Below are 13,932 nucleotides of genomic sequence, written 5' to 3' on the forward strand. Positions count from 1 at the left end.
TATCCAAACTTCTAAAATAGACATATTTATTTCTAAAATGAGCTTCCATGAAAATTCTTAATGTTCACTCCATTAGTTAAAATGACTTGATCTATAAAATTTCAATTAATACAATTCTTCAAAGATACAAAATACGATAGACTATCTGTGTAACTAAAACTTTATTAGATATCCATATTTTTACTTACACTTTTTTATATTAAAAAATCTACAGTATTATATGAAAAAATTGAGTAAAATTTTTGAAAGAAATGGATAACCAGAACAATTCATTTGTTTCACAAATGCAACTTTTCATGTGCAAGCACTGGGATCATGAACAGAAGGACTCATTCAGTCACAATCCAATTGTGTGCACCAAAATTAAAATTTAATTTTACACGTTCTATGCATAAGTAACTGGAGAGTTTAAGATGAAATGCTAAAGAACTTACAGTTGCTTTGTCCAGAACTTTCACCGAATCTTCATCTGCAACCTTATGTTTCCGAAGAGCTTCCTCCAGGGTCCAGAGGGGTAGGTTTTCCCACTTCCCAAACACCACAAGATCAATGTCACTGAACACAGAGCACAGACAGAAGTTGTTGAAAGAAGCAAGAAACTATCCTCGCTTTCACTCATTCAAGCCAGAGCCAACAAGTTCCTAACAGTGCGATGAACACTGACTGCTCACTCTTGCACTGCCCAATGAAGACTCAACATGTCGGTGAGGAATCTCCTACTTCTCCTAGTCATTTCCCGGGGTGATTCTGAATGAAGTAAACCCTCAAAAACACCAGTTAATGCTTCCTGTTCATAAAGGCTTCTGGTACTAAAAACCTTAAGACCTTCCAAGTGAAAGAGATTAACTGATTGATCGTGACTTACATTATCAAGTATAAAAGCAAGATGCAGGCATACTAGTATATCTAGTATGCTACCATCTCTCTCTGGAAGGATATGCAAGGAGCTGGTAACAGCAGCTCCTCCAAGCAGAGAAACTGGGGGAGAGAGGTGGGGTTCAGACTTTTCATTGTCATTATTATTGTGCTCTTTTCAAATCTGAACTAGGTTATCATAAAAATTAAATTTTTAGAAAGAATGACTCAAGCTTTGCAGACGCTCAGAACCTAAATAAGGAAAAAATACTAATGAACTCAAAGTTGAGTATTTCCTAGCTTTGTAGGCCTAGGACAACAATGGGAAGAATAAAAGTTGCTAGGATGCATCCACTTTAACACATTTTAAGTTTGGGTAAAGTAGGTTGAAGCAAACTCAAATGGAAACCATGATGGATGCCTACGGCTCATCATACCATACTGTGTACTTGAACGTGTGTTACATGGTAAATCTCATGGTGAGTGCTCTTACCACAATAAAAACAAACACATGATGAAATGTTTTAGCTTCATGAAGACCATAGCAGTTTAATTCTTGGAGAATGGGTACTTGATCCTCAATAAAGTCTTACCATCCCCTCGAAGCAGCCCCAACACACATACCCACTCTCACCCCCAGCTGTGGGCCAAGACAGCCCTCATATGAAAAGACTAAAATAAACAAGGGGCCTGAAAAGACCACGACTTTCCTCAGAGAAGAGTCTATACCCTAAATTTTTGAGTCAGAATATGGTGACAGGAGCTAACAGTATGAGTTCTTAATAAAAAATGAGAGACCTGGCATCCCTGAGTGTACAGAGCTCTAGCCCATTACCAGGTCTTTTTCCATAATATTAGATTAACATCTGTGTTAGTGGATTACATTACAGGCTTGAACAGTTCTCTGTAGTGATACTCTATTTCAAGGTAACTCAAGTAAAACACAAGTAAGTTTTCATAAATCTGTTTTGTTTCTATTCTTACATATTTAACAATCAAAACAAATAAACTCTAGAAAAATGCACAATTCCTTGAAAGCTTCACAAATGTACTAACCTTGTAGGTAAATACAAGCCAGTTTTAAAACTTCCAAATATCTGGACCTGAAATAGAAAAAAATATATTAAAATATGAGCTATTACAAACCTAGACAGTGTATTAAAAAGCAGAGACATCACTTTGTAGACAAAGGTCCGTACAGTCAAAGCTATGGTTTTTCCAGTAATCATATACAGATGTGAGAGCTGGACCATAAAGGCGGCTGAGCACTGAAGAATTGATGCTTTCGAATTGTGGTGCTGGAGAAGACTCTTGAAAGACCCCTGGACAGCAAGGAAATCAAATCAGTTAATCTTAAAGGAAATCAACCCTGAATATTCACTGGAAGGACTGATGTTGAAGCTGAAGCTCCAATACTGTGGCCACCTGACGTGAGAGCCGACTCACTAGAAAAGACTCTGATGCTGGGAAAGACTGAGGGCAGGAGGAGAAGCGGGTGACAGAGGATGAGATGGTTGGATGGCATCACCAACTCAATGGATTTGAGTTTGATAAAACTCCAGGAGATAGTGAAGGACAGGGAGGCCTGGCATGTTGCAGTCCATGGGGGCTGCAGAAACTCAGACATGACTTAGCGACTGAACAACATAAAATTTCAGATGAAAGGCCAAACCATGGAGAACTGCAGGGCTTTGCTACCCTCTACTGGTCATTTTTAGTACTATGAGAGCATTTTTTTCCTACCACCATGCTTTCGTGGAAGCAGGATTCCACGTCTCACAGAAAGTAGTATTAAGTAGCACTACTTCTGAAAGTTAGTTTAAACTTCTTAGGTTCAAATATCAAACATGTGGACTTAAACAGAAACCTTTCAAAAGGAATGTTCACTAGTATTCCCTAAAAATCGAAAGACACAATCACAAATCCTCAACTTGCATTCCTCTAAGCAAGAATCTTCTCACAGATTCCTGGGTTACGGGCAGACTGCCTCAGCCCCAAGACAAGTGGCGACCTGCAGGTCATCTCCCAGAGAACACCAGGCACTGTTGCTATAACAGTATGCTGCGGCACAAAACCAGGACACATCCTATCTCGACTCACGGAGAACAGTGGAAGACACAGGCAGATACGTGCACACAAGTAGCTGCAGTGAGGGATGAACAATGAAAACAGTTCAACCTCTGAGGTGAGATGGACCAAGGGACTTAATCACAGCCTCATGTTCTAAAATCACCCTCATCCGGAGGACTGATTCAGATCAGAGTTTCTCAACATCAGCATTACATCTGGGGCAGATAAGTCCGTGCTGTGAAGAGCTGTCCTGTGCATCATGTGATGTTTAGCAATCTCCTTGGCCTCTGCTCACTGTGTACCAGGGGCACCCCACCAGTCACGATGATCAAAACTGGCTCTGACATTGCCAAATGCCTCCCGGGGAGTCACCAACCTAGATCACGTAGGAGAGACAATGTGGCACATAGCAGCTGCTCGATAAAATATTAGTGTCGTTCCCTCTTCCCTGTGGGAAGCACAGGTGGCTCAGTGGTAAAGAATCCACCTGCCAATGCAGGAGACACAGGTTTGACCCCTGGGTCAGGAAGATCCCCTGGAGGAAGAAATGGCAGCCCACTCCAGTATTCTTGCCTGGAGACTCCCACGGACAGAGGAGCCTCGTGGGCTACAGTCCATGGCGTCACAGAGTATGACATGACTGAGCATGTTCGCATGCATTCTTCCCTGTACCCACAATATCTTATTTGAAGCTTCTCTGTTTTGCCAATTGGATCAAAAAAGCTTCCCTGGATTTGCTCTTGCCATCCCATGACACAGTCTAAAGAAAAGTTACATAATACAAAGGAAGGCATTCCAAAAAATCACTTCTTTGAAAGAACAAAACTGTAGAATAAACCCTCAAAGGAGCCCCCGCAAGGTGATCATCAATAGTAAGAATCACAAACAGAGGAAATCTTGGGCAAAAGTTTTGTTCACTGGGTGGGGGCTCTACTGAGAGACAAGGAGTGATAAGAAAAAGAGAAGGAAACAGCAGCCTCAGGAGAGTAGAGTACACGCCTACATTAGACTGTGAAAATGAACTTCAAATGACACAATAAATTTCTACCTGACATCTTCGTTCAGCTATAAACAATTATGCAATGTTCATACTGACAGGTTGGAACAAAATAGTAACAGAGTTTTGATACCTCACATCCAAATAACCCACTGCTATCAACACAAAGAGGCTTGATTTGTCTTTCTTCTCTTTATACTAATGATTCCTAAATATAGTTTGCCTTTAGCAGTACTGCAAAGAAACAGTCTTAAGTCAGTCACTCAATTCAATGCAAATAATTAGGAAGCCCAAAGTTTTATCTAAAGGCTAGAGAAAATGGCTTGGTTTTGAAATTGCATTAGACCACAATTCTACAGATGCACATAAACAGGGATACTACCCAAGCACCCAGACAGGTACTCACGTCAGCACTGGGCCAGAGCTCCTTAATCACACTCTCGATCCTGTTCACCACCTCCATCCGCATCTTCTCCTCCTCTGGTCTCGGAGACATATATTCATAAAAATCACTGATTTCTTCATGCAGACTGAAGAAAAAAAGCAGAGAAGTTAATATGGACAAGGCCAATCTAATGAGAAATCACTATTTTAAATAATCTTACCCAATTAAGTCTTAAACTCATCTGCAGGTTTTACATTCATAGATTTCTCACCTTAATTTTAATGTTATAATTCACGCTAAGCTAAAATGGGAATGCACAAAATTTAATCAAAATGCAAAAGTAATTAAAAATGAGAAATTCCAAATTCCAAGAAGTCTTACTGGAAGTGTACTAGCAGCTCTCACAGCATTTATTATCTGCCTGTGCAGAATACTTGCTGAGTGCTGGTGATTTCAAAATTTCTTAAATTTCAAGTGAAGGCCTTTATACTCTGCCTTTACACTTCTGATCCAGTAGATATAAACACAAGAAGACACAGTCAAGCTTCCGGGCAGTGGGGGTGACCCTCTTCCCCCTCTGAAATCCATTCCTCACAGAAGCAAAAAAGCATGTCTTTCATGATGTTTGCTTAGTGAATTAAGTGTCAAATGAATAGGTCAGCCAGGGAGTATCAACAAAGACCTTAAAAGAATGGCTGGCAGACAAGGCTCCATAAAGGAGCTAAAAAGACTTGCAGAGACTGAGAGGTACGAGGCCCCCCTCAGGGAGCACCGAGCAGAGGGCACAGCCTGTGGCAGAGGGAGGAGTGGAGGGAGGAGCAGGTCCTGAGAGGAAGGCAGTACCGGACCACAGCAGGCTTTGAGCGACACTTCAAGTTCAGACCTTCCTGGATGTTAACAGGGAACTATTTAAATGTGTCTGAAAGGGACCAGGGAAAGACTGACTTCAAAAATGGAGCACTTTAAGATTCATCTGGCAATGGTGCAAAGAACGGGCTGGCAAAGAGACAGGGCTGGATGCAGAAAGAATGGCTTATAGATGACCACAACTGGAGGACCGGATGAAGGTCCGGAGGATGGCAGCAGGAGAGAAATGGGCTCAGGAATGCCGCACACACAAACACAACAGCCGGGTCACAGGACAGGACCGGCCACGGAGAGAGAGGGGTGAGGAGGCCAGCGAGGGCTGCGGGCTGAGGCGCTGCGGGGAAGGATGAACAAAAGGAAAGGAAACTAAGAAGGCTGGCTAAGGAGCTGCGTGCAGTCAATTACTACAGAAGAAAATGAAGAATCAGAACAGAAGAAAATGAAACTCACATTCCTTAACAAGGTGGTACAGTTGTGAAGAGCAAACTTTCGGAGGGAAAGGAAGTATTGGTCACTCAGACCTGTCCAACTCTTTGTAACCCCAAGGACTGTAGCCCACCAGGCTCCTCTGTCCATGGGATTCTCCAGGCAAGAATACTAGAGTGGGTTGCCATGCCCTTCTCCAGGGGATCTTCCCAACCCAGGGATCAAACCCGGGACTCCCGAACTGCAGGCAGATTCTTTACTGTCCAAGTCACCAGCAGTTTCCCTGAGTATGAAATGGGAGGAAATCTGCAAAACTTGGGTCGAATGCAGACAAGACGGGAGGCCCGGCTCCAGGTGGCTGGCGGTAACACACCAGACTAAGGATGCTCTGGTGGTTATCTCAGTCTAGCACAGCCGCGATGAACCATGAAGCCAGAAGGGCACCAGTTAAACAGCAATGGGTGCCAAGCACCAGAGGGGAGCATGCCAGTGGAAGGGAGCAGCAGTGGGAGGCAGGGCAGCATCAAAGTAACAAAATCTAGAAGAAGGGGTGTGCCCGCAGCTGCAAGCCCATTCAGGTCCAGAGCAGGTTCAGGATCCCCAGGAAGCTAGAAATACCAGGAGACCCAAAACGGTTACAAGGAAAGGAGAGAAGACCAAATCTCAACATCCACTGGCTGTTAACAGAATGTGGCAGAGTAACTTTAATCAATAGTTGCTGCTGCTTCTGATGCTTTCTTGTTAGACAGAGTCAAAACACTTGAGTTCCATACTCAGGCTCTGCCTGAGGGCGGCTGTGTTCCTTTTCTGGCCTCAGAGTTCTCAGGCACAACCTAGGGAGCAGCAGCCAGGAGCCTTTTCAAGCCCTTGGTTTCCAACGGCTGGACCATTTGGTAAGGAATGACTGACAGCAGCGTTGTGCCTGTTCACCGTGTAATACCAAAAACTGGATTTTAAAACTCCAAGGAGTTCTGCTGCTAAACCCAGACTTAACTAGGTGCCTTCCAGGTACCGTAGTATCTTCAGACTTTTTTTTTTAAGCTTCTCAGCTTTTAATATATTCTCTAAGGTCATCCCCTTTGGTTTCTGATAGACAACAGCTAAAATGATTAGTCATTAGAGAGTTTATGGCTTGCTTTACTCTTCTGCACTTTTGGTGGCGATGAGAACCACAAATAAACAACCAAACAACGGACTTCTTTTCTAACTAGATCATTTGCTATGAATTATCAGAGTTTATTTGTGGTTTGAAAGCATGTCACTGTAGGATACTTCCATTGTAACCAATGGGAAAAACCTCCTAAATATGACTGTTAGCTACTCTACGAAGGCCCACTTACACATTTTTTAAAAAAAATTCTGAGCTCAGATCAAGTGTAGAAACCTCCATAGTTATAAAGGTCTGGAGTAAAACCTTTTCATCATTGCTCAGACCTGATCAGCTTTTCCCACACACACACTCCCAGCCAGCTCTCGCCCACCCATCAGTTAAATCCTCAGTTATCTACGGTCACTTACCCACACACACACCCACAACCTTACTTTAACACACACACCCACACCCTTACTTTAACACACACACCCGTACTTTAACACACACACACACACACCCTTACTTTAACACACACACACCCTTACTTTAACACACACACACACATACACACACACACCACCCCCTTACTTTAAATTACCCTTTTGCATCAGGTAGACTAAGGGGTCTTTTCTGATCACTGATCCACTTCAGGAAGAGCAGATCTCAGAGAAACTTACACATTTTATAATTCAAATAACAGGCAAAAAGTGTTTAGCCCAACCTCTAGTTAATCTTTAAGTCATATGAAACTAAGTAAGAACTCATCCTCCAAACACTACTGAGTATCTATGTTCAAGGTATTACAAGGAAAAAAGATGGTCACACATGCTCCTTGCCCTGGGCGGCGTCCATCTAATGATGAAAACAAACACTCATGATGTGAAGTAGTTGTGTGTGTGAGATACATATATCCCACACTGTTTCCCCACAGGCAGGGTGCAGACAGGAACGCTTTCCTATGACAGCTTCCAGAAATGCAGAGGTCGCCCTGCAGGGTAGTGAGGTCCTCGTGAGCTCAAGTCACTTTCAGATGACCACAAAGCAAACAGAGGTCTTGTAAAGGATTTCGGAACTCGGCATTATTACAAGGTGGAGAAGATTCTAGAACTCCTGTTTATCACTAGGCTGTCAACTTTCTAATTAGCACACATTAATTTGGAGGAAAGGTATGATAGTTTTACGTGACAAATTGTTAAAACAAGATTACCCTACCACACTTTCAATAGCTAAGTTAAAGAGCTCTCGTGGTAACTGTCACACCGCACTTGAAAACGTGGGTTATTTTCAAATATCTTTAATGTTGATTTCTAACATAATTTCACAGTGATAAGAGAACAGACTCTATGATTTCAATACCTCAGAAAGACCATGAAATTTTTGCACATTTCTTATGACCCTGGATATGTTCCAGTGTCTCCAGATTTATAGTCCATGAGAATTTGAACAGAATCTGTGTCCTGCTGCTGTGTGAAAATTGGATAAATCTTAATTATGTTGAATAGGTTCATAGTGCTTTTCAGGTGTACTATATCCTTCTACTTTTCTGTCTATTCATTCTAATAAATTGGGGGAGTTTGATATTGAAATGCCAACTAAAATTTCTATTTATCTACTTTTAAAAATAACTGTAATATATAGTGAAACTATATGTAACTTTTCCCTGTATTTTTCAAGTCTCCTGTAAATGTGTTATCATACTTTCATAATTAAAAAAATAATTACCGGGGGAGAGGGGGAAAGACTACCCTACCACAGTTTGCTGACGCATTCTCCTACTGAGAGACAGCTGGTATGTTTGCAGTTAACAGTTATTAAAAATAAAGCTGTTATGGAAGGAAAAAAATATTCTAAAATTTAATAATCCATGGAACCATCTTCCTATTTAGGAAAATATGATTCTACAGTTTATCTTACCTCTCCTGTTCCTTTGCCTTTACCACACTGGAAGGAGGGACAGAGGAGTAAGCGGAAAAAGAAGGGCTGTTAAAACAAAAACCTATTTGAACAGTAAGAACCAGAGAAACCATCTCAGGCCTGCCAGGGTCATCTCCTTACCCAAGCCAAACACAAACATTCTTACCTATCTCATCTATACTTACCCGGCTATCTGTAAGATGCTTATTAAAGAACTAAGTGAGAAATCTTGGTACAATCAGGAAATAAACTTCCAATAAAAATTTTAAGATAATTTTGAGGGGCTCTTTCCCTGTGGACTACATAATTTGACTGGCATGGTACAATGTATATCCAGGTGCTTTAAAAATCCTAAAGGAACTGAGTCCCATTTTTGGAGTGCCTACTACATGCCTGGCACACTTCTGAGTGACATGATGACCTAATAAAGGCTGGAAACTGGAAACATTTTGCAAGTTTGCTTTCACACATTAATTACGCCTCTGACATCAACTAAGCAGAGAAAACTTCAGTTTCTTCCACATGTGGGTTAAAACTCGGTATTAGTTAAATTAGTAAATATTGTGTGGCACACACCCAACCTTACAGTTTCTCATCTTAAAATTACAAAATACAACTCTCCTGTGATCAGAACTCCTGAGTGACCAAAACACAGTGCCCTCTGTTAGGATATCAATGTCTTCTTAAAAGATAAAGTGAGCAAGAAAGCGCACCCACTTCCTGCATTTAAAGGAAAAGTATATAAATGCAATATGATAAAATAAGTGCCTCTATATAACTGGAGAGGATGCCCCAACCCAAAATTTTTAGAAAATGAGAATCAAAATTAATTTGCTGGGGTAAAACAAACTCAAAAATTAATGATAATACAAAAATTTAATGGAACAAAGAAGAAATATCAATTAAAAAAATAGCTTCTGTACTTTTAAAAGGTACAACCCACAGATAATTTAGGTCATAAAGACGTGAAAAAATCACTTTTGCTTTGAGAAGAGTTCCACCAGAGGAGATACGCTAGCCTTTCAAAACAGTCCTCAAAGGCTCAACTTCTCTGGTTATAAAAGGGAAGAACTGCTTCACACCATTTCAGCCGGGCAACCGAGGGTGGGGTGTGAGTCTCTTAGCAGCATCAGCAACTTCAGAACCAAAATCAACGTGGCAGTCTCCCTGATTCCGCCAGGCCAAGGCAGGCAGATGACCCACTGCTGGCCCCTCTGCTCAACACTGCCCCCTGCAGTTCACCCAAAATCTGCTTCCTGGGGGACACCTGCCCGGCTTGCAATGTGCCTGAGAACAGTGTCACACCAAGATCAAGCCATTCAGTTCCATAACTGAAGTCCTCATTAACTGTAACCTCAGACCTATATGAAGGCACTCATGTCATGTGTGAGCTGCTCAGTCGTGTCCCACTCTTTGTGACCCCACAGACTGTAGCCTGCTAGGTTCCTCTGTCCACGGGATTTTCCAGGCAACAGTACTGGAGTGGTTTGCCGTTTCCTTCTCCAGGGGATCTCCCCAACCCAGGGATCGAATCTGGGTCTCCTGCACTGCAGGCAGATTCTTTACCATCTGAGCCACCAGGGAAGCCCATGAAGGCACTGACCAAGTTCTATTCAGTTACTGTCAATAACAAGATACTCCTCCCCTGCAGAATTTTAAGATTAAATAATAAACAATTCTGACAAGGACATATGGAAAAGGCACTCATATACTGCATGTAAAAATGTAAGTCACTACAATCTAAGAGGTTTTTGTATAAGTGATAAATAATATTTATATAAATAATCTTTAAAATCCCCCATCTTTTATTAAAATCAGGATCTGGAAGATTATTTGCACTTCCACGTTTCCTGCAGCATTATTCCCAACAGCCAAGATATGGAAACAACCCAAATATACACTGACAGAAGAACAGTCAAAGGAAACAATATAATGACACATTATTCAGCCTTAAAAAAGGGAATCTTGCCATGTAAAACACAAACCCACCTGAAAGGACATTATACTAAGTGAAATAAGCCAATCAGAGAAAGACAAATACTGTGTGATTCCACTGACACGCTCTAAAAACAGTCAAACTCACAGAAGCAGAGAATAGAATGATGGATGCCAGGGGCTGGAGTCGGGTGGGGAATGGGGAGCTGTTCAAGGGATATAGTTTCAGTCAAACAGGATGAATCAGGTCCTAGAGATATACTGTATAACACAGTGTCTACAGTTAACAATACTGGGTTGTGCACTTAAAAATCTGTTAGGAGGGTAGATTTCAGGGTATTCTTTCCACAAACAAGTGAGGGGACACAAGGAACTTTTGGATATATCTACTGCATGGATGGATGCGTGCATGTTCCTTCATGTCTGACTCTTTGCAACCCCATGGACTGTAGCCTGCCAGTCTCCTCTCCCTCTGGGATTTTCCAGGCAAGAACACTGGAGTGAGCTGCCATTTCCTCCTCCAGGGAATCTTCCCGACCCAGGTATCAAACCCATGTCTTCTACTTTGCAGATGGATTCTTCACCACTGCACCACCTGGGAAGCCCAAATATCTACTACCTTGGATATATCACCACCTTGGTTTCATGGGAATAAACATGCATCCAAACTCATCAATTTGAATATCTGCATTAAGTATGTGCAGCTTTTTGCAAAGCTGTTTAAAAACAAAACCCCCTTTTTTTTAATCCTCCAAGAATATTTCCATAAGGGAACAAGGATATTCACCACAGCATGATTTGGAATACTAAATAATTCAGAAACAGCCTCACTGTCCATCAGTGGGGTCCAATTACATAATCATAGGAACATTCATTGACCTTCCCTTGAATTATAGCCAATAATTCATTAAAAAGAATGAAGAAGAGCTGTTTGAGTTGACAGAGAAAGACCTAAGATTTTTTATGCTTAAGAGAAAGGATCCCTTTCATGTACATTAAAAAAGACACACACACACACATACGCAAACACACAAGAGAAAGTCACAACACATTTCTATTTGCATCGAACCGTTATCAGCGATCACCTTAGGGACAGGGCATGGCGGGTGAATTAGAGAGACCTTTAGTTTTTTATTTCATATCACTGTGTATAATTTTACAATTTTTTTAAACCACCAGTGTGTATCTGTTTGTGTGCTTTTCTAACAGGAATCATTATTATCTTTTTGGAGAGATTATAGTCATTTGCATCTTCTTTAAATTTTCGCACGTGAAAATACACATGTGTTTATGTATGTGTGTTTCCCCCAACCTCCACCTCATAGAACAGAGTCTACATACCATATTGTTTATGATTATTAAACCTGATAAGTGAACTTGGGGGTGGAGACTCACTTTGTTTAAAGTGACCCCAGTTCGATTCCAGGGTTGGGAAGATCCGCTGGAGAAGGGATAGGCTACCCACTCCAGTATTCTTGGGTTTTCCTGGTGACTCGGCTGGTAAAGAATCCGCCTGCAATGCAGGAGACCTGGGTTCAGTTCCTGGGTTGGGAAGATCCCATGGAGAAGGGAACAGTTACCCACTCCAGTATTCTGGCCTGGAGAATTCCATGGGCTTATACTCCATGGGGTCGCAAACAGCTGGACACAACTGAGTGACTTTCACATAGCTCACATACATTGACGTATACAGTCTATCTTTTAAATGAATACATATTAAATACTACCGTATATTTTCATAACAAGGAAAAATATCATTAAAGAAAACTAAGGCAAAAGACTCAAGTTATTCTAATAATCTAGCTTTGCAGACCAAAAGGTCACAAATCAGGCACCTGGAAGATACGAACAGAAAGGGACCCCAAAGCCAGGCATGCAGCAACAGACACAGGACACATGTGGGAAGTTACTGCACGCGCAATGCAATGCAGTGAGTATAGCAGTAAGTTTCTCTTGGTGTCTGACTCATCCATTCTAGGGACTTAAATGTGTGTGTATATGCAAGAGATATTTCAGAAGAATGCATGCTCGCAGTATTTCCCTCTGGGGCATGGAACTGAGGTCTGAGGTGCACGGATTTATACTCTTTTGCACTATATGATGTCTTCCAAATGCAAGTAGGAACCAAGAGAGGTGAGCAACAGCAAGCCCTAGGGCGATTCCTAGAGCAGTCTCAGTGACATCTTCAGGAGGCTCTAACATTTGATTTTTACAAAGAAACTGTCCTCACAGCTCAGTCAGTAAAGAGTCTGCCTGCAATGCGGGAGACCTGAGTTCGATTTCTGGGTCGGGAAGATATCCTGGAGAAGGAAATGGCAACCCACTCCAGTATTCTTGCCTGGAGAATCCCATGGACAGATGAGCCTTCCAGGCTACAGTCTTTGGGGTCACAATAGTCAGACACAACTGAGTGACTAAGTACACACACAAAGAAATTGTCACACACACACACACACACCCATTCTGTATTTCCAGCTGCCAGCTAGAGTCGTCTGCGTAAATGTCACCTCAAACTCAGTAAGTTCAAAATGAAACTTGCCTTTTTCCAAAACCTAATCTTCCTTCTTGGATTTTCCTCCCTGAGTTACTGTTTCCCCAAAACAGAAACTAAGCTGATCTTGCTGCCCTGAGATCTCTGGGCCATCTTCACGTGATCACTCTTCCTCAAGCTATCTGTGTCACTTCCTGATGCCTCTTCTCCCCAGTACAGCCACAAGGCACTGCGATGGAACATGCCAGATCTCTGCAAGAGCCCCACCCTTGCACAGGCAGGCCCTGCGCCTGGAGTACCTTCTTACTCACCTCTGAGAGCTCAGCTGGCACCTCCTTGGTCAAGCTGCCAAAAGCATTACTTTAGCTCCTCCTCAATGCTCCCGACGGCTCTAGTCCTGGTCCTACCTCCTGTCCAGCTGTCAGCCCAGATGAGTTCACAGTGAATCCCTGGCTCACAGGCCTCCCTGCTGACTCAACTCTCCGATTCAGCTCTGTGTCCCCAGATAGGCTATAGCACAGAGAATCGCTTCTGGAGGAAGGGATGTACGTACATCCAACCATGATCATGCCCACACGTCACAGAAGGGATATCATACACCTTAAAATAAGCTCAGGACCAGGATCCAAGGAGAGAGACATTCACACAATGAAAAATAACAGAACCAGAAAGAAGGGCAATTTGGCCTCCAAACTACGGACGTCCTTTAAAGTCAGTGAGGGTAACTCCACTTCTCAGAACGTAGCCTAAGGAAATAAGTCTGCATGTGCAGAGCGATATGGCTATCAGAAAATATCCCCAATGAGCATGTAGTTTTCTTTAAAAAAAAGCTGAAGTTTTGAAATATTTCAAGGAAGATCACCATCAGAGTGAAAAGGAAAAAACCCTCGAACTCCTCT

The 13,932-nt window shown here is 42.2% G+C and overlaps 1 protein-coding gene and 1 non-coding gene across 5 annotated transcripts in view; both read right to left on the bottom strand.

The window, feature by feature from the left end:
* The window catches only part of TENT4B (terminal nucleotidyltransferase 4B), a 73,932-nt gene that overhangs the window by 15,029 nt on the left and 44,971 nt on the right, over window positions 1–13,932 (bottom strand). For all 4 annotated transcript variants that reach the window (XM_088830265.1, XM_088830267.1, XM_088830266.1 and 1 more), the window contains 3 exons: window positions 4,329–4,452; window positions 1,912–1,958; window positions 435–555 (listed from right to left, as the gene is read on the bottom strand). In XM_088830265.1, the coding sequence (XP_088686391.1) occupies window positions 435–555; window positions 1,912–1,958; window positions 4,329–4,452 (292 nt within the window). The remainder of the gene's footprint in view (window positions 1–434; window positions 556–1,911; window positions 1,959–4,328; window positions 4,453–13,932) is intronic.
* LOC129547380 (small nucleolar RNA U2-30) lies at window positions 6,961–7,030 on the bottom strand. The gene has a single exon (XR_008684057.1). It is a non-coding gene; the product is annotated as a small nucleolar RNA U2-30 (small nucleolar RNA).

Source organism: Moschus berezovskii, chromosome 22, assembly GCF_049115385.1.
Source record: "Moschus berezovskii isolate FMDL1 chromosome 22, NW_MosBer_1.0, whole genome shotgun sequence".
Lineage (NCBI taxonomy): Eukaryota > Metazoa > Chordata > Mammalia > Artiodactyla > Moschidae > Moschus > Moschus berezovskii.